Raw genomic sequence first — 25,088 nt, 5'->3', positions numbered from 1 at the left:
AACTTGTCCTTTATTGTCAGCCTAGATAATCTACACAGCGGAGTGTTTTTATTTCTTATTTCCACCCCATCTCAGACAGAGTGAGGAAAACAAACAAGTGGATGGACTAGCAGGTCTGGGCTCTGTGACTGAGCTGGCTGTTCAAGCCCTTTGTGTTCCCGGTCTCAGTTTACACAGCCGCGGGATGGGTGGTTAGACTGTACAGCTTCCCAGGGCCAGGCATCAGTCCGCCTTCTGAGTTTCGCTGTTGCCCGCATGCCACCTATACTATACTCACCTGGTTACCTACTATGCTTCTTTAACTTGACTCGATTTTAAAACAATTATAAAAGGAAACTTCATATTGCTACCATAAATGGAAATTGATATCACTCTCAATAAGAGAAGGTGAAAACAAATGCAGTATAAGTGAAATAAAGTTATTACATTCTAGGTAGACAAGGTTGCCTGCTAAGGGTGCCAAGCCTGAGGCCTGCTCACTCTCTCTCTCTATCTCTCTCTCTCTGTCTTGCACATGAAGAGTTGACATTTTAGAGAAGTGTGAGAGACAGATAAGCACTCAATGGAAACTTTCTTTTAAATATAGGGATAAGAATGAAAATAAAATTATAAAAGGAATAACCCTCCAACACTATGATTGGAGTTATTTGATGCTGAATTTTTGTAGCATCTGACATCTTTACAGGTACCACGTGGTACATATCCTATGCTTGGAAAACACTCAGTGATATACTAATAAGAAGGTTCAGGAGAAGGAAACGAGAGGAGAAAAAGAGGGGGAAGAAACGGCCTCCCTGACTGGCAGCTTTTGCCTGTTTCAGTGATGCTGTGGTCCATTTCAAGCTACCGACATGACATCACTGATGGGGAGACGGGAAGAGCTGGGGAGAATTGCATCTCAGCAGTGGGTGGGAAGTGAGCAGACACCAGAACATCACTGAAGACACTGAACTGCAAAGTCTCCAGTCACTTCTGCTGGATGCACTGTGGATGCTCACTTCCAGATAACACCGATAAGGCCTCGTTTCTTTTGTGAGATCTTTCCACATCTACAAGTCTAGACCAATAATGTACATCTAGGAGTCATTTAAAACATGGTGCTGACTGAGTACCTGATTCTTATGCTCAGTACTTGGTGACATAACCACAGTCATAACCACAATAGCAATGTCTAAAAAAGATTGAATGCTGACCCTATTTTAGGTATATAACATTTTCTCACTTAACTCTAATACCACACAATGGGAATAAAATTATTCCCATTTTATAGGTCAGTAAACTGAGTTCAGGGGCCAATTAATCTGTCCAAAATTATACTCTAATAAGGGGCAGAACTGAATAAACAAGTACTTAGAGATAAATTCAATTCAACTCAAAAAATGCTTGGAGAATGAGCTATTCAATTCTGGCGAAGCAAATCTTTTGATTAATAGAGAGGTAAACTGGAGGCCATGTATGACTGAAAAGTTCTTGAAGAATTAAAATAAAACACTAAATGCTAAAAACACATTCACCTCAATGGAAGATACCTTTGATAATCTTTTGATTAATAGAGAGGTAAACTGGAGGCCATGTATGTCTGAAAAGTTCTTGAAGAATTAAAATAAAACACTAAATGCTAAAAACACATTCACCTCAATGGAAGATATCTTTGATAAATCAAAGTTTTGAATGTAAGAATGTGCTGAAATAGAAGTTATAAGAGAGTTCTGGTTGGTCTATTATGAATAATAATTTGGGTTGCTTAGGAGAAATGACTGCGATATTAAGGACTGAACAGGTGAGAACATTGTTGGTTAAAAGCACCAGGGTTATTTAAACCTTCTTAGCGGTTAAGTTGAAGGTAAGGTTGAAATGACTATTTGTGAAGCGCCCACAACAGCCAGGTACCATGCAAGGCTGCTCACTGTAGTTGGAACGGCCGTCAGCTTTCCGAAGTAGCATCAGCATTCCCACTCTGCAGATGAAGAAACCGAGGCTCACAAAGGGTCCACCGCTTGCCCACATTTCCGCTCGTCTGGGCTTCGCAATCACCTCTCTCCCTCGGACTTGCGGTGAGAAACTTCTCGCCGCACGGGGCTCCGAGGTCAGGCCAGAATCTCTAACTTCTCATTTCAGAACAATTATTTCGATTTGGAGCCACATACGTGTTCCCTGGGTATTCATTTCATAGCTGACATTTCTGTGACCTGGTTGCTCGCACCTCACAGTCTGAAGAAAACACTGTGTCTGTCTTATGTTCACTTTGAATGGTAATTATCTGTTTACCAAAGAATATTAAGGGAAACGGTTAACTTTGGATGCTATTTTTTTTTTTTTTTCTCTTGAAGAGCTGCTGAAGGGCTGCTTCGGACAGCAGGTGTGTTTATTGTCAACTGTGTTTTTAAGGCTTGACTTGGAAAATGAGGATGATGTCCTACTAGGTGACAAAATGACCTGTCACAGACCCCAAAGAGGCTGTCAAGTTCTGGAACACTGGGGAGCGGCTGATGGAAGAAGTTGGCAGGATCTGTGCTTGATCGTTCTGGAACGTTGCAGGGCACGGTTTTTGTTGGTCCACATGAACAAAAGACAAAATAAGCCTTGCCTTCCAGTGGTGGCTCAAGGCTTCAAAATCAGAAGACCACAGACCCAACACTGACTGACAGCAGGTGGCCGGTCCCTCTGTGACCTCTCTCAACGTCTCCAGCTGCGTCAGTTCTGACAGTGGCCCCGTATAAACCCTTACGTTCACCTTGGGCAAGGGCCGTCATGACCAGTCTCCTGACTAGCCCTTGAACTCCATCCCTGTCACTGTCTTCATTTTGATCTGACCTTTCCCCACCTAACGATGGACTTCCAGTTCTCAGAACGTACTGCAACTTCCCTTTTTCCTCGAAGTGCTTGTGCCTCGGAATCCTCTTTGTTCTCTTCTTTGCCAGGTAAATGTTTACTTATCTCTCAGACTTCAGCTCTAAAGTCATTTCCTTCATGGCTCCCCAGATGAGAGGGGTCCCTTTCAGATACGGTCCCATTGTATCCGCTGCTGCTTTAATTATCGCCACGCTCGTAACTACTTGTTGAGAGCAGGTTCCCTGGTGGAAATGTACAAGGGGCATTGTCCCCCCTTCCATTGTTAAGCCCCCAGTGCCTAGCACAAAACAGATACTCAATAAACATGTGTTGAATGAAGAATTAACATGAAACTAAAGATGATCTAGAAAGCACAAAGGAAACGGGAATTTTGAATGTTTATTCCTTCAGTTGTTTTTGCAAAACTGATTGGCTGGTGGGTAAATTATTTATAAAATATTTTTTTCTGGTAAGATGCGAAAAATGATGACTCTTTCCCTTAGGAATGATATCAGTTATCGTTATAGTTCCTGGAAGAGTCACTAATTGACTTCACGGATGGGTATCTCTGCTTCTACGTGAATAATAGTCTGGTGATAATAAAGGAGTAAATCTAAGGTGGAGTCTTGGTAGCCATGTGACTTTGGACACCTTACTCAACTTCCCTCATCTGTAAAATGGGGATAATAATTGTATCTATTGCATAGGGTGACTCTGGGGATCAGATGAGAAAGTAAGTCACATATTATGTGTTCAATAAAGGTCAGCTATTTCTACCACGGTTGGCAATTCCACTCTGAGCTGTAGACCAACTAATTTGAATCTCGTAAATTCAGCACCTGATCACTGGATGATGCTGCCCTGTGAGGGCGGCCCAGACCCGTCTGCACCACCATCACCAGCCCACACTGTAAGGAACCATCTCTATCATGCTGGGCATTCCCTGAAGCCAAAGCAACATGGAATGCCCTCCGAGAAACTATCAGCAATTACTGTAAACACTCACCCCCCTCTACAACCTGAACTCACCCCCCTCTACAACCTGAACTCACCCCCCTCTACAACCTGAACTCACCCCACTCTACAACCTGAACTCGCCCCACTCTACAACCTGAACTCGCCCCCCTCTACAACCTGAACTCACCCCCCTCTACAACCTGAACTCACCCCCCTCTACAACCTGAACTCGCCCCCCTCTACAACCTGAACTCGCCCCACTCTACAACCTGAACTCACCCCCCTCTACAACCTGAACTCACCCCCCTCTACAACCTGAACTCGCCCCCCTCTACAACCTGAACTCACCCCACTCTACAACCTGAACTCATCCCCCTCTACAACCTGAACTCTCCCCATTCTGCAACCTGAACTCAACCCACTCTACAACCTGAACTCACCCCACTCTACAACCTGAACTCGCCCCCCTCTACAACCTGAACGCGCCCCCCTCTACAACCTGAACTCTCCCTACTCTACAACCTGAACTCTCCCCACTCTACAACCTGAACTCATCCCCCTCTACAACCTGAACTCATCCCCCTCTACAACCTGAACTCTCCCCACTCTACAACCTGAACTCATCCCACTCTACAACTTGAACTCACCCCACTCTACAACCTGAACTCATCCCCCTCTACAACCTGAACTCATCCCCCTCTACAACCTGAACTCTCCCCACTCTACAACCTGAACTCTCCCCACTCTACAACCTGAACTCGCCCCACTCTACAACCTGAACTCACCCCACTCTAAAATATGACCAAACTGTTCTGTAGACAAAAGTGAATTTTCTTGATCCAGTCTGGCTTTTGACCGGGGTGGCAGTCTTGTTCTGCTGCGTGTCATCAAGAGGTCTGCACAAAAGTGGCCCACGCAGCCGGTGGATCTATGCCAACACCGGCCCTTGTCGTGGGTTCTAGCAAGAAGAAGCCTGCCTATTTTTTGTTCATTTCTAAGTGGCAAAACAAAATGTTGGCAAAAGGAAAAAAGCCTGAATGTGAGTAAGTTGAGGTCTAGCAGATTGGACATATAATGGGGTTTGAGTCCCTGAGAAACCTAAAATGGACTTTCTTGCCCTGTCCGGAGGGGCTTCCATGTTGTATTGTGAGTATCTCAAAAGGATTTGGTGGGCGGGGGATCTTGGGTGAACTCCAGGGAGCTTCAGAGGAGTCGATGTAACTGTTTGGTGCCAGGGGGGAGGTGGGCGTCTCCCACATCTTCTCCCGTCCCGGATGCTCCAGTTGGGAGGAAGGGTGGACGCTGGTGGAGCTGGAGGGCTTTGCCTCTCTGAGCCGGTTTCATCATCTGTGGAAGGGTGTTCTGGAACGGCATTGTTCAGGGGATTCACCAAGAAGAATCTATTTAAAGCACTTAGCCCCGTGCCAGGCACTTAGCAAGTGCTTAAAGAATAGGAGCTGTTTTAGGCTTGGGACTTCATCCCACACAACTGGCGTCATAGCACACTGAAGGGGAGTAAAAGCCAGGCCTTGACCTCGTGTCCAGGCCACATACCTCCCTGGTGAGGGGCAGCGCTGGGTCTCCCAGGTCTCCCCACTCTGGGCATTTATTGTTAATCCTCACCTGAGGATATTTTTTCCACTGATTTTTTTTTAGAGAAAGGGTGGAAGGAAGGGAAGGAAGGTGAGAGAGATGAAGAGAAATGGACAGAGAGAAAGAGAGAGAGAGAAACATTGATGTGAGAGAGACACATCGATTGGTTGCCTCCTGCCTGACCCCGACCAGGGCCAGGGATGGAACCAGCAACCCAGGTATGTGCCCGTAACCAGGAATCTAACTCACGACCTTCGGTGCACTAGCTGATGCTCTGACCACCGAGTCACGCCATCCAGGGTCCGCTCTGGGCTCCTTACTATATACACACCACTGACTCTCAGGACTCATTCGGCTCAGCCGAGCTCCTCAGGACATCACAGTTCTCAGCTTTTCCACCGTGGCCCACCTCCAACTTCCTCTCAATCCCTACATCCTGTTTCTGTTACCTGCAGAATATGTGGCAATAATGTCCTTCTGTTCCTGCCTCCCAGCCACTGCAGCTGATCTGTCCAGGAGAGGGTCCCCACCTCTTTCCCGTGGCTGGCCACTTAGTCTCAGCTTGGAGACCATCCCAGCCAAAGCAACGCCACCCCTGCCTTCCGCCTTTCTCCCTCTTTCCCGTTTGTGGTCTGTCAGCACTTCCTGTATCTCTAATTCTTTTTAGTTTTTTATTGTCTCTCTTCTCTCCTGAATGTAAGCTCCAAAGGGACAGAGACCGTGTGCCTAGCCCCCAGCTCAGTGCCCGACACACAGGAGCTGGGTAAGTACGCGCTGGGTGGGTGAATCCACAGTGAATGGAGGAAGGAATGAACGAATGACTCCGAACAGCATCTGTTAACGCCTGCAGGGAACCAAGGGAAGGATTTTTAACTTGGGGAGAGGGACCTGGGCACCTACTTGTCCCCCTTCTTGGCCTCCTAAAAGCACAGCGTGAAGTTACCTACCAACAGGGACTCTTGCAAGCAGGCAACCCACACAAAAGCACATCTTGCAGGCAGGGGAAATGGGCGGATAGTTGCTAATTGCGACTTCCAACTGGGCTGATCTTTCCAAAGTTCCAAAGGCGCCTGCCTCCATAAATCCCAGGCTGCTACTGCTGCTGAGGCTGGGGAGGCAGGAGGGGCGGGGTGCGCTTGGGCGCCTCGGGCTGGCACGAAGAAGCCACATCTCATCCTCCCTCCTCCCCCCAGCTCCTCTCCAAGAGAGGAAGCAATGCAGATGGAGACGAGAAATAAATATTCCTGCCTGCTCTGTGCCACTGCAGACGTTTTCCAAAATGTCTGGCTTGGACCATGAAATCAAGCCCACCCAGGAAAGGAGGCGCTCAGCGGGAGAAAGAGGGGGAAAGGGTGGCATATTTGTCGATACTTGTCAGCTTTCTGGGGGGCAGAGCACATGGCTCATACTTGGCAGCCCTGCTGAGGTGGGGACGTGGTAAGTGCACAGTAATACTTGAAGAATTGAAGCAGAAACGGGAGCGCAGATAAGGGAACCCGGCCAGGGTGTCAGCCCCATCTCTCCGCCTTTGTCCTGGGTCCCAGGACTCACTTCTGGTTCTCTCTTGACGCTGGCAAGGCCCCTCCCGCAGCACCTGTGGCCTCTGCTTGCCCCTCTCACCTGCAGGGCAGCCCGCACCGCTGGGCTGCGAGAAGCCTCCAGACGCCCTTCCAAATTTGGGCAGGAGCTCAGAATCCACGTGTGGCGATATCCCCGCCACCTCCCAGCACCAGCAGGAGATGAGATCATAGGCTGCAAATGATAAGTGGGTGCTTTGGGCCCGGGGGTGGCCCAGTGTGTGGGAGCAGTGTCACCAAGGAAGGGAGCTTACAGGCCCAGCAACAGGCACCGAGGTGTTGGGAAGTGGCGAGGACTTCACTAGGCATGCTGTGTGGCTGCAAAATGTCTCAGAAAAGGGAGACGAGAGGATGACAATTTCAGCTTGAAAACTCCTGCATAAGTTCTGCTAGGTATCCTTTGTTTCGCGAGAACCTGCCTGGTTCCCTGCCCTTGACACTGCTGTCATCGGACCACCGGGACTAAGTCAGGAATTGGGGCAGGGCCATTGGTGGATGGATTCTGCTCAGGACACTGCAGAGGAGTTTTCCTGGCCCAAGCCTGGTGCAGTACAACAGTTGCTCAAAACGAAGACTCAAAGCAAGTGGCATCTTTTGTGGGTGTCAGGGGAACGTTTTCTAGAACTGTTGCATTTAATTCTGCCTCTTTTCACCATTTCCATGACTTCACCGAGGAATGAATGATTATTTAATATTTCCCACTCTTGTGCCCTGAATCCTTCTTCATACATCTTCCCCACTCATTTGCCCATCTGCCTTCTAGTGCCAGGCAAGTGCCAGCTGAATCCCACTCTTTGCAGGAAGCTGTTCAGTGGTGGGGAGAAGCTGGCAGAAGACTTGGGTTCCTGTCCCCACTCTGCCCATTGCTGTGTGACCTTAGACAAATCACTCCCCCTCTCTGGGCCTTGGTTTCTTTCTTTGTCAAAGGAGTGGGTTGGATAGGTTTTCTTTCAGCTGTGATACGTTATGGGTGGTTCTACAGAGTGAAACCGGATAAAATGTCTTCTGTCACCATCCTCTTCCCACCCCACCTTTGCCAATAAATCCAGGGACTGGGGTCATCACACTTTCTGGACGTTAGTTCAGTCCTCACACCTGGGAAGGTCAGAGCTGCATATCAAAACAAGTTGGGCATGAAGATACGAGGATGCTACCTAGAACTGTTTTAAATGTTTTCTGTCTACATTTCCTTTAATTCCCAGGAAATCTAATGTATGGGATTGGGAAAGACCAAAGAAGGGCATGTTTGGAAAGAACTTGTGTATATGTATGTCTGCACTATATAGTAAACATATTAGATATTTTATTAATAATAGCTGCTATATTTATTGGGGCCTACTATGTGCTAGGGCTATGCTGAGCTCGTTCACTTACATTATTAGCCTCAAAAAGCCCATTATGGAAGACATTATTTACTCCCCACTTCCACACAACACTGGTAGTTGGACTGCAGGTCACACACACACACACACACACACGCAAAGCAAAGTGATACAACAGCATACCTCCCTAACACCAAAACCAAAACTAAAACAAAACTCAGAGAGGATGAGGCTCAGAGAGGATGAGACACCGACTCAAGGTCACACAGCTGGTTAATATGGGTAATGGGATTTGAACCCGATTTTGGTGGATTCCAAAGACCATGATGTGTTACCCCCTGCCCTGTGCTGAGCTTTGTCTTGGCATTCAATGCCCTTTTAGGAAGTTCTTCATCGAGTAAAGACCCGAAGACAGGGGTCCCAAATTGCCTTTCCCTGCCACTCTCAGAGGAAAACAGCTGGGCTCAGAGCCAGCAAGACCCCGGCACCAGAAACGGCAAGAAAGCACGCGGCTGCAGCGCCCGCCTAGCACAGGGAGGGGTCTCGGGGCTCGGGGAACAGTCATTTACCTACAGAGAACTAGGCTGGCTTCTGCCCACAGCCTAACTTCTCTGGCCCAATTCTGGCACAGAATTAGAGCCTCTCAGAATTTCTACCTACTTGATCATCTGCAACAGAGGTTGTAACCTCAAGTGCCCCCAAGCCCTGGGTCTATGAATGAGCAGAACAGCCTGGAGGGGCTTCAGGAAACTGAAACACATGTCTGGACTGTGCAGACCATGGTGACTCGACTCCAGTGGCCGCTGCTGTGCCCACAGGCAGGCCTTGGCAAAGCCGCTGACCACACTGCACAAAGAAGCCCCAGAACACAGGCTTCTCTTTGACGTCTCCCGCGTGGCAACTAATCTCGTTAAGAAAAGTGTGCCCCACCCCGCGAGGACCAAATAAAACCCATTTACAAGCTCTATCTGACCTGTAGGTCTCCATTTGCAACCTCTAACATTAATTCACAGATGAGGCAACGGTAGCTCAGAAACGTTAAATGTTTTGCCTGAGAGAGTTAAGGCAGGCTCAGTCCGGCAATTCTCTTTGGATACCAGCGCATGGAGATATGTGTGTGTGCATACATATACATGCACACATATCGTATATTCACAAGCGAAATAGAAATGGTTTGGGGTTGCCAGCTGCTATGAAATGCCCTGCTCACGCTCCTCGCGTTATTAGGATATACTGATAGATTACCGCAATTAACATACACATGCAAACGGGACCAAATGCCACAACAGCACCCCTTCCCCATGTCAGTTCCTTGCCATTCATTAGCTCATTTTATCCATTTAATATTCCATATTTCCTTAATAATAGCAACAATAAAAACCTCTTTACTTACGGTAAATGACAAAAAAGAAGAAAACAAAGTCCCTTCGTCATATCTGGATAATTTTGCCAATACTCCTTCCAAGATTGTAACGAACTAGTAAAGACAGCAAAAAAGAAAAAAAAAATTATTTCAAAGTAGAATTGTTCACCCTAAAGAGCAACATTCCCCAACCGCACTGAGCCCTCTGCATGTCTGCATTCTATTATTTGATTCCAGCCTCAGGGGAAGGAAGAGATTTTGCCTCTACATGGGAATATTTGACTTATCCGGCTTTCTCTTCATTATTATGTGATTGCAAATAGAGAGTGTTACAGAAGTGCAAAGTGACAAAATATTATTGAGTTGCATATAGCATGCGATAATATTAAATGCACTTTTCAAAATCCAAAACTGCGCAAAGCCGTTTTTACGTTACATATTAGCACTACATTTAATCCAATCTATTTTTATTTGTATTTTATCAGTAATTTGGGGGAAACAGAAGTTTAGCACTGGCAAATATAAATGTCTTCCCATTCAACATTACTTAGTTAAAATTCTATAATTCATGAGGGTGACTGAAATAGCTTTATCTGACTTTTATGTTTTATTATGACTCTCACTGCATGCGAAACTAGAGAAAAGGGGGTTTTCATGATGGCAGAATTCCTTATTATCGTTTAACTTTCTGTATTTAAAAATCTAACTTTGTCAATGCTGAAAAACAAAACAAACATTTTCCAGATAACCTAGTGCAACGTTTGGGGACAAATTCTTATTAAGTTAACATATGCCACTTCATCGATTCATCTTCACACGGCTCGCAACCATCAGAAAAATCATTCGGAGCTGAGGCTGGGTGACGTACAATCCTGTTTCCTGAGAAATATAAGTATCCAGTTCAACTTTTTAACGTGTTACATTTTAATGGGAATACAGACATAACAAAGCAATGTTCACAATGAGACATTTCACCTGAAACTGAAGGTTACCTTTGCAACCAAGAGTGTTATCATTTCTTTAACAGTTTCTTCAATTAGTTCGTCTATTTTTGAATGGTATTGATGCTAAAGAATACAGAAAGACAAATATTAGCATGTTTGGGAGGTGACGGCATTGCATCTGTCAGTGAGTTTCAGACAACGCAATTTATAAATACAGCCTGGTCTGCAGACCCCGCTTCTTTCCACCGTCCCGGAAGCAGCTGTAAGGTTCTGACTCCAGGTCTTTGATGAGAGATCCGAAGCTCTTTAAAAATTACCAGGCACATTGCTCCTCACCCACAGCTTTCAATGGCTTTGATATGTGCAGAAAAATACACACATTTACAAATAGCTTGCACGGATGGCTTAGCAGCCTAGCCGTGTGTTGATCTGGGTCTTACAAAGCACGCTACCACAATAACTTCATACAGGGATGAAAAATTATCTTTGGAAAACTGCTGGGGAATGTGGCTTCGGGAGTAGCATCCTTCCAAAGGGAATTTGACCAATACACTGTGAATGATTTTGCAAAAACTGCTCCAAGACCTTCGTCTGTTTGGACTGATGGCTCAGAGTGCCCCGTCTATCTCAGGGTGTTGACTCAGTGCCCAGCAGTGTCTCTTTCTGAGCCCTGGTGGCTGCCACTCATTCTCTGCATTCATGGGTGAGCAGACCCAGGATCAGAGCCTTAATGAGACTGCTCCGAAGTTTTTCCATCGCTCTAACTGCTGCTGTCGGTTATTCAATTTAAATAGTAATGCAAAAACAACCCCACACAAACAAAAATCTGCTGCACATGCCAGGAGAAAAGAAAAAGCGATTTCAACAGAAAACACTGTATGCCAGCTCCTTGACATTTATTAGATCATTTCAGTATCCATTTGAATTCTCCATATTTCCTTCATAAAAATAACAATGCAAAACATTGCTATCTGGAAAGAAGAATGCACTTACCCACTCTTTAGCAAACTTTCAGAGGGATGATTAATTAGGAATAGGAAAAAAAAAAGGAACAATGCGAATCAAAATTAGGACTACAGGACACATGAGAAAATAAAAATTAAACAAATTATCCAAAAAGCTATGAAAACATACAAAAATAATAAGCCATATCAATGTGGTTTGATATTCTGATAACTGGCAATCAGAATTATTGAATGTGAGTCAAGGGATATGAATTAGGTTAATTCATTTAAAGTCATAGTAGAATTTTGTTTGTAACTAGAAGATCTAGATAAAGTTCCAGTGCAAGATTGATTAGTTATGTTGCCTAAGAAAATATAGTTTGGTTTCTTCATCTGTAAAAAAGCAGATAATACTACCACCTAGGACCAATGTGGGAGGGTAGAAGCCAGTACAAATTACTGATTTTGTAATGGTAATGAGGTGAACCCTGTATAAAGATATTTAGCAGGTCTGTTTTATGATTATTATTAATAATTTTTATTTATTTATCCTCACCCCAAGATATGTTCTTATTGATTCCAGAGAGAGAAAAAGGGAGAGAGAGAGAGAGAGAGAGAGAGAGAGAGAGAGAGAGAGAGAAAACATCGACTGGTTGCCTCTTGTATGCACCCTGACTGGGGATTGAACCTGTAACCTTTTTAGTGCCGGGATGACCTGGCCAGAGCTATTGCTATTATTATTTTTTTAAAAACAGGGTAAGTTCTTTCCTGGAAGTCCTGCTTTCAGAATCATAGATCTATTTTGAAGATTTAGTGAGGGTCTAGATGTGGAAACATTTTATCAACACTTATAACTGCAATTCCAATATTATTTGTTCAAGTTCATAAAGTAGAAGACGAGGGTAGGCAGAGATGGTCTTATGGCTCAGTCATCTCAGTTTAGTTTTCTTTTAATTGATTAGAGAAAAATAAGAAAGCAAATGGCCCATGTGATCAGTCCTGGTGAACAGAACCCACGTTGGCTCTGTTGTTAACTTCACGAAAGAATTTACTAGGAAGTGGCATAAACCTGAAGCTAAATGCAAAAGCTATCTGCAGAATTCTGTGTTAGGAACACAGAAAGATGTCAGAACAAAGGAATTCAGGAATATTGACAGAGTTCCAAAAGCATTTTTAGGTCTTGAGAAAAGACCCAGAATCAGAGGCTCACTTTCCTTCTCATGTGACAACTGCCTCCTTCTCCTAGGTTCTCTGTTTTTTTTTATCCTTACCCAAGGACATTTTTGCATTTATCTTCAGATAGAGCAGAAGGGAGAGAGGGGGGAAGAGAGAGAGAGAAACATCGATGTGAGAGAGACACATCGAGTGGTTGCCACCCACAGGACCCCAACTGGGGCGGGGAAAGACTACCGAGGTACGTGCCCTGAGTGGGAGCCAAACCCGGGCCTCCCTGGTCCGCAGGCCGACGCTGTACCTGCTGAGCCAAACCGGCCAGGGCGGCCTAGGTTTTCTTTGAATTGTTATAAAGGACTCACCTTTATTAAATTAATTGTGAGATTTAACTAACTCAGAAAAGTTAGTTGTAGGCAAAAATAATACAATATGAACTATTAAACGAGGGGCTTATAAACAAGCAAAGAACATCATTGAAAATAGAAACATGTTCTCAAACGACCTAGCTGGGTTGGCAAACAGAGCCGCGAGCGTGTTCTCTCTGCTCCTGCAAGAACGATGTAGGCAAGGTCTGTCCTGCGGAGTGAACACTGTCTCTCTTGAAAGTCAAGCAAGCTTTCTCTTCAGAAGTGGGGGAACCTCAAGCCTTTTCATTCTCTAAGGAATCCAAACAAAAGTCTGCGGAGACATGGTGGTTATGGGGACCCTGTCCATTTTCCCAGGCCAAATCTGGCCCCGACCTCTCTCCAGGTCCACTCCGCTGTCTCTCCATTTCCCTCTATAGGAACATTTTATCTTCACTCCTGCCCACATTTCCTTTATTCTGCTTATAAAAAAGTGTTTTTTTTAAAAAAAATATGTTTTCATTGATATTTTAGAGAGAGAGGAAGAGGGAGAGAGATAGAAACATCGATGTAAAGAGAAACATGGATCGGCTGCCTCCTGCACGCCCCCTACTGGGATCCAGCCCAAAACCTGGGCATGTGCCCCGACTGGGAATCCAACTGGGGCCTCTCAGTTCGTGGGACAACGCTCAATCCTCTCACTTTCAGAGGGAACTTGAGAATGTCATCTCCGTTAGTCTATTTCCTCATCTCAACAGGGCTAGAATTATCCCTGTTGTGAATATAGAAATCATTACAAAGTCATGAAACAATACATGGAGACATGGTTTAAAAACTTAGAAGTGTACCCTGGTCGGTTTGGCTCCATGGTTAGAGCGTTGGCCCGCGGACCAATGGGTCGCTGTTTTGGTTCCGGTCAAGGGCATGGACCTCAGGTTGCAGTTCATCCCCAGCCCTGGTTGGGTCATGTGGGAGGCAGCCAATCGTTGTGGCTCTATCACATCAATGTTTCTCTCTGTCTCTCTCTCTTTCTCTTTCCCTCCCTCTTACTCTTTCTGATGATAAATGGAAAAATATCCTCAGGTGAGGAATAAAAAAAACTTAGAAGTGATATATGGCAACTGATGACTAGCATGGTGGTTACATATGTGTATTTCTCCAAACTCATCTAAAATCTACATACTTTTTTTGTAGGTCAATTATAATCTCAATGAAATGAAACCTACTTCGGAGAGATAGCAGGACTGGGTAATATCCACTCTGCTTATCACATAGCAAAGGAGTGTCTATCAAAGTAGCATCCTCCTATACAAGCAATTACCAAACACACGGACTGGTTTCACCAGAGTCTCCCAAGACTTATGGATTAGCTTGGTGTCTGGAGCCATAGTAAGTGCTGACTTTGCCCTGGCCTGCTCTTTCTTGGGAGAGGAATTGCTCCCTGCAGATGTGAAGCTCCATGAAGGAGCAGAAATGCCACTGGGACAGTGTTTAATTACCACCCCCCGCCCAACTTCATTATCTTGTCACAAAATTTTTTGCAGTCAGATGAACTATCCAATTTGGGTACAAAGAGGAATCTTTCTTATTTATATATTTTTTAGTCCCTTCTGCTGGCCTTCTTGGATTGGCTTGATAACAACAACAACAACAACATTTCTAAATTATAGTTTGGGGCCCTAGATCATGATGACAGGAGGGAGCTCCTAATCTTCAACGACATGGAAAGTTTGGGGAGTTCACTTTCACTTCTAATGAGTTAAGTTGCGGCAAATTCACAATCGTGTCATGGAAAATCATTCCACTTGACTTCCTGTGCTGCACATTTTGCCTTGTCATGGAACAGATTGTGTGTATGTTGTCTTTCTGTTAAGACCATCTGACCTTGGAAATGAAATGAAAACACACTAGACCAAGTGAGAAAGTATTTAATATACAACTTCCTCTCTATTGGTGCTTTGCAAATTTTAATGAAAAAATAAATATTTAAGATGGAAAAGTATGGTTAACAAATGTTTCAACAGCTGTTTTCAGATGATAATTTACCCCAGTGATGAAATTCAGGAAGTGATATTAAAATTGGAGAATACTGTATCACCTGGCCAGTATCTAGTCTAAAACACACTGATGGCATTGGAATCCAGGTAGAAACAGGTATTGGTAACTAGATCTATAATATGAATTTAATATCAAATATGCACAATATGAAAACTACAAAAAAAATCAGATATGTATCTGTTCTCCTAATTTTGGGATGTTTTTGGTCATCACCCTTGGCCACTCTCATTTTAACTACTCAGTTTTACTTTGGAGATGAATATCCCCATTTTAAAAAATGACAAGCATTCATGAGAGACCATTTGCCTGAGACTTCCAACTGAAGTTTTCAAGGTGATGCCACAGAGCAAGGGCCCTCAGAGGACTTGTTATTTCTCATCAGATATTCCCATCTGGGGTCTTCAGTTTGGCCTAACAAACTCCACAGTTCCCCTGAAACCGTAGAGTAAAATTATGTAAGCATTTTTTCCTGGAAAATGGCCCCATAAATTTCATCAGACTTTCATTTGGGGTCTATGACCACAATGTCCCTGTCCCCTGACAACTCCTCTTCCCAAACCCTAGTTCAAAAAGAAAAAAGCTAAGATCAGAGTGACTTGGTTTGTTTGAAATAATTAGCCATCTGACCCGGTGTGTGGGAGTCCTTTAAACATGGCCACAACCATGTCAATCTGAAGAGGGACAGGAAAGGCTGCTCAGGGGAAGGGAGGCCGGTCCTAGCCTGAGAACTCTGCCCCACCCTAGAATAAGGTACCCTTGTGAAACTCAGTTGAAACAGATGCCTCAGGAAACTCCAATGGGTGAGTTAATAAAACATAAGCACACTTTGTGCTTTGAAGAATTACTACCAAAAAAGTGAAAAAGACCACCTACACAATATGAGAAAATAGTTGCAAATCATATATATATATATATATATATGATATTAATCTAGTGTCCAGAATATAGAAAGAACTACAACCAAGTAATAAAGGGATGACCCAATTTTTAAAATGAGCAAAGAATCTGAACAGACCCTTCTTCAAAGACAATATACAAATGGTCAATAAGCACATGAAAACATGACCAACCTCACTGCAAGTCAAACCACACTGAGAAACCACTAGGATGGTTATAATTTTAAAAATACAGATAATAAGAAGTATTGGCTAAGATGTGGAGAAATAAGATTTCTCTTACATTGCTGATGGGAATATAAAATGGGGCAGCCTCCGTGGAAAACAATTTGTCAGTTCCTCCGAAAGCTATGCGCAGAGTGACCACATGGCTGAGCAGTCTCACTCCCAGGTGCACAGAGCTGCAAAGCCAGCAGAGCTGAGAGCGTAGGGCCTCATGCAACCTGCACGCAACTGTCCGGGCAGCATTACCCATGGCTGCCAAAAAGGGGGAACAATTCAAATGTCCATCAACTGATGAATGGATAAGCAAAATATGGTAGGTCCCTCTAAAATAATAATATTTAGCTATAGAAAGGAATGAAGTACTGGTACATGTAACAACATATATAAATCTTAAAAATGTTATGGCAGGTAAAAGAAATCACAAAGGCCACGTATTAGCATAGTCCATTTATATGAGATGCTCAAATAGGCAAGTCTCTATAAATAGAAAGTAGAGTGGCTGTTACCTGGGGTTGGAGGGCAGGGTTGGGGAACTATACTAATGGTTTTGGGTTTCTTTTTTTCTTTTCTTTATTTAATTTAGAGAGAGAAGGGAGGGGGAGAGAGAGAGAGAAACATCGATGAGAGAAAACATCGATTGGCCACCTCCTGCATGCCCCCCGCTGGGGGATCGGGCCCACAACCTGAGCATGTGCCCAGACCAGGGATCGAACTGGGGACCTCTTGGTGCCTGGGTCTACGCTCAACCCCGGAGCCCCACAGGCTGGACTCTGGGTTCCTTTTTAGGATGATAAAAATTTCCTACAATTGATTGTGGTGATGGTGGCACAACTTTGTGACTACACCAAAAACTACTGAATTGTATACTTTAAAAGAGTAAATTTTATTGTATGTGAATTATATCTAAATTAAAAAAAAAAAATTAAGTTCCCGAGGGAGAAAATTTCAGGAGGGACAGGATTCTGGAAATCACCCAGGATTCTTAGAGATCATCCAAAAAAGGTTTTTTAAAGTGGGCTCTGTGAAACCTAAGAGAGTGTTCAGAGTCACCCAGGAGTGTGGGTGGGTGATGCCCCCCACTTCACCCAGACATTTTATTTGTCTCACATGCTGGCCTTTTTTGGTAAGGTCTGAAGAATTGATTCTGTAGCTAAAACAGCACGAATAAAACTAGAACAGTGCTATCGTTTTACAGATGAAGAAACCGAGGCCCGCAGCGGCTGCTCGACTGGACCAGCTCCAGGGGCGGCACGGCCAGGGCAGGCCCCCGGCCTGGGCCTTCCCCAGGAGCTGCCCTCCACGCCTGTGCGCTGCGCCTCGGCTCAGTGCTGGCCACTGAACCTCCAGTCCAGTGGTCCTCAAAGTGTGGTCTCCGGAGCGGCCAGTGGCATCAGTAGCACCAGGGAGTTTGTCAGAAATCAGATTCGTGGACCACACCCCAGGCCTCTGGGAAACTCTTGGGGTGAGACCCAACCACCTGGGTTTGAGAAGCTCTCTGGATAAGTCTGGTGCACACTGAAGTTTGAGAAGCCGCCGCTCCGATCATCTGCCTGCAGCACATGGAGCCGGGAAAGAGGCCGCCTTGCTTTTGACCCCAGTGCCTGAACCTGACCCCCCGGGAAAGGCCCCGACCAGAAAATCAGTCGGGGCAGAGGCTCACAAAAGTGGCTGAGGAAGCTGATCTGGAGGGGAAAGAAGGGGAAAGATGATCTTGCCAGGAAAAGAATACCACCAACCCACATTTAAAAATGGAAGGTGCTGAAAGAGAAAATAAATAGCGAATAAGGAGCAAATATAATTTAGTAAAAATTCTGAGCATGTAGGGCTGGTATCGAAAGATCTGATTTAGGAGCAATTTATGCCAATTGGCAACAACATGAGAGTTGCCAGAAATGTTTCTGAATTAATTCTAAATTGGTATATGAATATCTAGCTGGCTTAAGGCCATCAGAGAAAATGATCACGATGGTCTTTAATCAAGCCCAAGTTGCTGTTTCTTTCTCCTTTACATTTTAAATGCCACTTTGGAACTGGAAACTTAGCAAAGGACGGAACTTTCGGTCAGGGAAGATTCACAATCAACTCAATCTCCCGAAAATTCAAATCTGTGATTTCTTGAAAATTCAGAACCTGCTGCTGGGGACTGGGTAGCAGGGTGATCTAACATTATATATCCTGGAAGATGCCTGATGTGAAAAAGAGAGCTCTCCTGCTATCCAGATGTTCAAAGTGATAAAATGCACTTCAAATGTGAAAATGACTTGCATTCTGGCAAACATCTGTTGGAGATACCAGCCTAATAAATAAGACCATCAAACATCATTTGACTTAAAGGAACTTTATGGCCACCCCAACTCCAGCCAAGAATCACTTCCAAGTGACTGGCATGCTCATTAGCACAAGCCTGAGACATTTACTGAACAAACAGATACCAAATAGTCATCTGTGGCTTAATCCACAAATGTTAGAGAATATTTCTGAAACTAGCAGACTAGTAGATGGATGGAAGTTGTGAACTTTTCTTCTACATGATCAATGGAGCGGGGATGGGGGTGGGGGGGTGATCTGTATTTTTTTTTTTTTTACCTCTTGGCCCATTTCCATGCTGCAAAGTTTTGTTGATTGAGCTTTGGCATCAACCATAACATTAAACATGGTGCATATTGACTGTGGGACTCGAAAATCTGTTGATCGACTGGTTTTTTGCAGCTTAACTTCAAATGCAATCCTGGTTCTATTAAAACAAAGTAGGAAAAGACCAATTCAGCATTCAGATGGCCGCAGGAGGAGGAGACATTTTCTGAGAGGTCAGTGAAAAAAAAAATTGAAGGCTGTAATCAGTTTCAATCGACAATGACTTCACATGTGCTCTTTTTAAAAATGACTTTCCCAACTCAGGAAGGCCTATTCAGGGAGACAGCCACAAACACCCTTCTGTCTCGGCAGCACACAGAACACCTGTAGCTCGGCGCATTTCTGTCTATAGTTTATGTGCGGTGGAGAACCCTAATTGCAGGAGAATGAATGAACAAAAACCCAATTATTATAGCATTATAGCATATGTAAGTTCTCTCACATTGGCAACTACCCACCTTGAATCACTTCATTTAAAGAAACTAACCAAACAACAACAACAACAAAAAAACAGTTTCTAATCTTCAAAATCTCATGGTGGGAAAAAAATCTTAAATGACATTTATTCTTTTCTTTTTTTTTACTTCGGGTTTGAAAGAGACTGAAGTAAAAAACAAACAAACAAGCCAAAAAACAAAAATCTTATTATATTGCTTTAAAGATTAAAAAATGAGATGGCTACCTTTGACGAGGGCCCAGTTAGGAGATGTGGTACTGGGGGGCTTCCACTACGCCTGTGTGTTTGTTTGCACTGCAAAGTCAATATTTTATTTCGCAACAAGAATATATTTCTAAGTAAAAACATCGTATTATACTTACCAATTCAAGACTTGTGTAATGGTGGAAATTTAATGTGATATAATTCTGACCTCGGTCAAACTATGCTCCTAGAAAACACTTGGTGCGCCATGGCCAGCTGATTCTACAGGTGCGAGACCTAATCCTTGATATCAGCCTTGCAAAGGGACTCAGTTCTATTTTAAAAGGTTTCAGGGAAGTGGGTCACATCATCACATGGCTTCAGAGAAAAGCACCTGGTTAGTCAGGGGTTTTATTAAAAGTCCTTTTGTGCAATGCATCTTTTCGGCATTGTTCAGGGTCAGGTTCGGAGATCTTGCAGCCACCAGGAAAGCAGCGCTTTCAGAGGCATTTGTAGCAGTTTTCTAACAGTGCAGAGAGGGACCACACAGCTCGTTCGCTCGGGAAAGGGTGCCAGCTTGCTAGCACACCCTGGGCGCACGCAGGGAAGCCAAGTATCATTTCTAAGGTTGGAAGCCCAGCTCTTAAGAAAACAACTTTAAAAAATGCCTTAAAACGCTCCTATATATTATATGATCATGTTAAAGATAAATGTATCTTGGCTTCTACAGACTCGGTGCACTGAAGTAGTTTTCTAATCACGATGATCATTTTAAGCTACGCTGAAAACACATCATTTTCTGACTTTGTGAAAAGGAGGCCTGATGGGGACTGGTTGGACCTGTCCCTGTGCTGACCTTTGGAGGCTCGCATGCCAGTTCCGGCCCAATTTGAGAAATGGAAATGCTAAATCAATTTTTTTACAATGAAGTAATCGTCTGTTTTCACAGGAGAGCTGTTCGTAGCCCTTAGAGCGTGGGGCTGTGAAGAGGAAGCGGAATACAAAATTAATATGACTAAGAAGGCTCTACGGGACCAAGAAGCCAGGAATGGAGAGGCCGCTCAGTCCCACTGACTGTCCTTGGCGGCAGAGTTAGGGCAACTTGTTTTGTGTGGAGCACAGTACCTGATATAGACTAGACTAGAGGCTCTGTCAAGTTCATCAAATGAATGAGTTCATCAAACGATGGATGTCAGTTTCTTAGAAACCTGGAAATGAGGAGTGCCTGATTGACTCCTTGGCACTGCACATTTCCTTCTATGAAATTATGCCCTTACTATGTTATCCTAGAACAAGCCCCCTGTATTCTGTCTCAGAGGGGAAAGCGAAGGTTCTAGGCTCTGGTCATGTGGATTCTGTGTCCATAGACTGCTTCCTGTTTTACCCTCTGACTCTGGATGTCTGGGGATGATATTTCCACTTATGTTTGCTCTTGTCTGTGATGGTGCTTATGGCCAGCGCCTTAACTGGAAGGGACACCAGGGACAGGTGTACAAGTGCAGTTGACCAACTTCTACTAATAACAGTTACTTAACAGCTACTAAGTATCAAGCATGATGCTGGGGCCCGGGGTAGGTGAGGAGCTCAAAATGCAATAGATACACCCCCTGTCTCTGAGGAACTCACACTCTTTGAGCTGGCTGACCCCTGAAGACATGTGGTAAGGGATAACACGGAGTCACTATCCACCTTCACACCTTCAGGCTGGTTGCTCAGAGAAGGGCACACACATTTTTCTGCACACAGATCAGAAGCTAGTAAGCCCAACTCGGATGCACTGCAGCCCCTCCGACAGACCAGGGAAGGGCACTTCGCCACAGTGGAACTACTTTCACAAGCAATATTTTGTGAAATGGTTTGGCCACAGGAAAAGATTGACTTTTCCTAAAGTTGAGACAAACTATGTAAGAGATGGTGAGATTCAAAACTCTAAGGAAATATTTTGACCTTGGGCTCGAGAACTAGGTCTGCCTTTATTCTAAGAGTGGGAAGAAAGAACAAAGCACAACATCTGGGTCACTGGGACCTGAAGCTTCCCAATGTGGCGGCAACCACCTGGCCAGGTTCTCACAGCACGTCGTTCTTGCCCTAGTTCCTGCCGAGACGCCCACCCACCTGGGACGGTGTCGTTCTTCTGCCCTGTTGGTTTCCAGTTTTGATGCTACGACTTCTCTTTTCTTTTTCCAAGACATAAAATGATGAATTCAGAGCACTCCCAGCCAAACCCAGCTCCCAACTCCCACAACTGGTCCATCAACTAAACTACATAACATCTGGAGATCTGAGTGGCCTGTGATGCTTGTGGTCTTTTTTTTTTTTTTTTTAAATGAGAAAAAGTAATGGAATAGTTGTTAACTGGAAAAAGTGCTGGGGCGTGTGTCTGGGGATAGACAGGGTGATGATAATGGTGTCAAATCTGAGGATGTGCAGACACAGAAACTCCTCAAGGAAGGATGCAGCCCTTGGTCCGCCAAGAGCTCAGCACTGTGCCTGCACACAGGAGGAGCTCAAACCATTTCTGTTGTTCTCATTTTGTTCTCCTTGCTTCCAGAATAGTCTGCCTGGGAACTGCGGCTGCAGCCTCACTCCTATACCCTACAGTGACAAGCAGGCAAACTGTCTCGTGCCCTCTTGTTGCTATCTAGTTAGATTTTTCACCAGACAACTCTTAGCTGGCATGTAGGGCAGGCTCGCTTCATACACACGGAATGAGCGATGCTGTGAGGCCCTGCCCACACGCTGGAAACTCACTCGATTCCTGCCGCCTGCACTGGACACGCTGGCTCTGGAATTGGATGTGCTTCTTTGATTTTCATTGAGTTATCTACCATGCATACACTCCTACATTTAAAACATATTTACTAAGTATCTTGTGCCAGACACTGCTAGATCTCAGGGGGACAGAGACAAACAAGAACCAATGTGGAGCCTTCCTCACGGAGCTCAGTGAATAAACAGGCGGCCACGCTGTTTCGTTTGGGACTCGGTGGCCCCCACTGCAGCTGACTTTGACAAGCAAGCACTTTCTCCAAAAAGCTCCAAATTACGGCCCGTGGACGGAGCGGCCGCCTGCCCTTCCCCAAGCCTGCGCACGCGGGGGGCGTGCAGAGACCCCCAGCACCGCGCTCACCTTTTGACACAAGATTCGATCATGTCACTGGCCATCAGCTTCAGCCGTTGTTCCAGGTGCTTCCCAAACTCTTCCTCAGGCCAGTGTAAGTCCCGGATGAAGGTCTGAAGGGCATCAAGCTTCCAGAACAGATCTTCTGAAGTGCCCGATCCGTTACTGGCAGGGTAAAAATGGAAACACGAGTCACCCACGGGCCCTGGGCTCTGACAAGCTGACACAGAGACATCCAGGGACTAGAAGGCTTGAGGCAAACAGTGGCTTCAACATACAAAACGACGCGTGTCGCACTGGAGGTGGGGGCATTCTCCACCCGCAGATTTTGAGTTTTACCATACATGACTCAGTGGGCTCCGTCCAGCCAGTGATTCCAGACCAGTGAGAAGTCTGAACGTGCTGCCCCGTGGCGGCCAGGAGAACAGTGTATGGTAAAAATCAGCCTTCTTTTAATAACCACATTAACACATGTGATGATTCAGATGAAGGCCACGAACCAGAGGGAGAAGTAGTCTCAACAAATAATAACTACATGGCAACATGCAGTTATTAAAATCCGGGCTTCATGCATTTCCCCAGCTCCCCTCCGGAACGGAGGCCTCTTGGAGATTGCACAGACTTTGAGTTTTAAAAGGACAGTGCTAACAAAGTGGTGAGCGAGGACCTGCTTTCTCCCTTGAAGAGCTGGAAAGAAGTTGGGGTGACTCAAATTGAGACGAGTACACCTGGATACCTTGAATCCATGAGTCTTGTTCAGATTGGTTGTTATTCCAATAGGCCAGCCCACTGCATAGGCAGCCCCAGGACGAGGTTGGGGTGGGGTGGGGAGGCGAGTGGACAAGGGATATTTGCAAAGCTGGCTCAGAACCTGAGCTTTTTTTTTTTTTTTTTTAACCATTGCACCATCTTACCAGTCCAGATGGAGAAACTGGTCTTGATTCCTTTCTGTACAATAACGTCTGAGAAACTTCTACCTGGGGCACCCACGGGAAGCCTGCGCATGGGAAAATGCTCCACTTCTCACCCTTCTGCCCTGCTCTGGCTGGCTTTCTCTTTTGTCCAATCCCATTTGGAGCTCTGAGGGGTGGCCACCTCCCACCCCTTTCCTCGCATACCACTAATGCTAACACGGTAATTTATAAAATGTCCAACACACCATGCATTACCACTTGTTCTGACATCGTCTATAGAAACAGATGAGCGTGGGTGTTTCTATTGTGACAGATGCCAGCTGCATTGAATTAATGCTTCAGAGAGAAATATAGCTAGTGCATGAATGCATACACAGCTACTGCGGGGGGGGGGGGGGGGCTCTCCCAACATGCCGAGAGGGAGCCTACGGCCTCGACCGACAGGGACATGTGTTCAAGGACAGACCAGTCTGAGGTCAGAACGCAGATGTGTCTGACACCAAGGAGCAGGTAACATGAAACACGTCCTTCAATGAAAGGTGGCAAAGGAGGAAACTGGAATTATGAAAAGATATAGAATCAGGCATTTCCTGGTGGGTGATCGAGAATCTAGGCCTTCTCTTCAGACGCTGCCATAAGAGTTGCTCAAAAGTAGGGGACACACTGTTTCTCGGTGGAAGTTCATCTTCCCCCCCATCCCATCCTAGGCTTGGGAAGAAGAAACCCCAACTTTGTCTAGTCCAAACCCCGTTTTGGAACTGCATGGTTGTATGTTTTAAATCATTAAGTACATATGAATGCAATAATTGGTATTTATTACAACAACATTTTGACACCCATCTGGTTTCGGAGTTTCAAAAAATTCTTCTAGGGTTTTTTTCTTTTTCTTTGAAGAGCTTATTATTAAGTTTTGACATGAGGAAAAGAATATTTTCTTCTTATTTTTAAGATAAACTGTTAATGTTAAGGCAATAGCACCAAGATTATTTTGATTGCTGAGCAGTTACCAAAATGTGTTCCCACTCATGCCTTAATTAATCGAACAGAGACCATTATCTGCTTTATTACAATGTCTTGATTCATATCTTTTCAAAAACAATGCCACAGAGCATGCACAGAAGAAGGTAAGAGAAGCTTTCAGATATTTTAAAAAGTATTAACAGATAATACCTAATCTAACTTTTAATATAGTCATCTTAGCATGAATATGATTTATGTTTTTTAGATTTTTTTTTCAGGTATAAATTTTTGGAGGTTTTGATTTGCCTTTAAAATAGAATCAGAAACATTAACCCTATGATTTCATTGTGAAGTTGTGAACAAACACAGGTTTAAAAAAATATGTGTCGGGCAGCTTCGGGGGAGCCGAGTAGAGCAGTCCCAGTAATGTCCTGTGCTCCCTGGATTACAGCGAACATGGAGATGTTGAGGGCCATCTTGACGAATGTGATTTCGAGATTTCAAAACTCACTGCCAGTTTCAGATCATTTTTTATTCCTTTGATAATAACACTTCCCTTTGAAAACGTGCCAATTTATTCTTTCAAGAAAA

At 44.7% G+C, this 25,088-nt stretch overlaps 1 protein-coding gene across 17 annotated transcripts in view; it reads right to left on the bottom strand.

Moving 5' to 3' along the window:
* The window catches only part of CADPS (calcium dependent secretion activator), a 479,176-nt gene that overhangs the window by 62,422 nt on the left and 391,666 nt on the right, over positions 1-25,088 (bottom strand). For 9 of the 17 annotated variants that reach the window (XM_036266617.1, XM_036266610.1, XM_036266613.1 and 6 more), the window contains 5 exons: positions 22,633-22,788; positions 18,815-18,962; positions 11,582-11,596; positions 10,637-10,711; positions 9,675-9,758 (listed from right to left, as the gene is read on the bottom strand). In XM_036266617.1, coding sequence (XP_036122510.1) covers positions 9,675-9,758; positions 10,637-10,711; positions 11,582-11,596; positions 18,815-18,962; positions 22,633-22,788 — 478 coding nt within the window. The remainder of the gene's footprint in view (positions 1-9,674; positions 9,759-10,636; positions 10,712-11,581; positions 11,597-18,814; positions 18,963-22,632; positions 22,789-25,088) is intronic. The other 8 variants (XM_036266620.1, XM_036266611.1, XM_036266615.1 and 5 more) reach the window with 1 other exon arrangement.

Source organism: Molossus molossus, unplaced genomic scaffold (genome assembly GCF_014108415.1).
Source record: "Molossus molossus isolate mMolMol1 unplaced genomic scaffold, mMolMol1.p scaffold_m16_p_18, whole genome shotgun sequence".
Classification (NCBI taxonomy): domain Eukaryota; kingdom Metazoa; phylum Chordata; class Mammalia; order Chiroptera; family Molossidae; genus Molossus; species Molossus molossus.
This window is presented reverse-complemented; position numbering and strand designations above follow the sequence as displayed.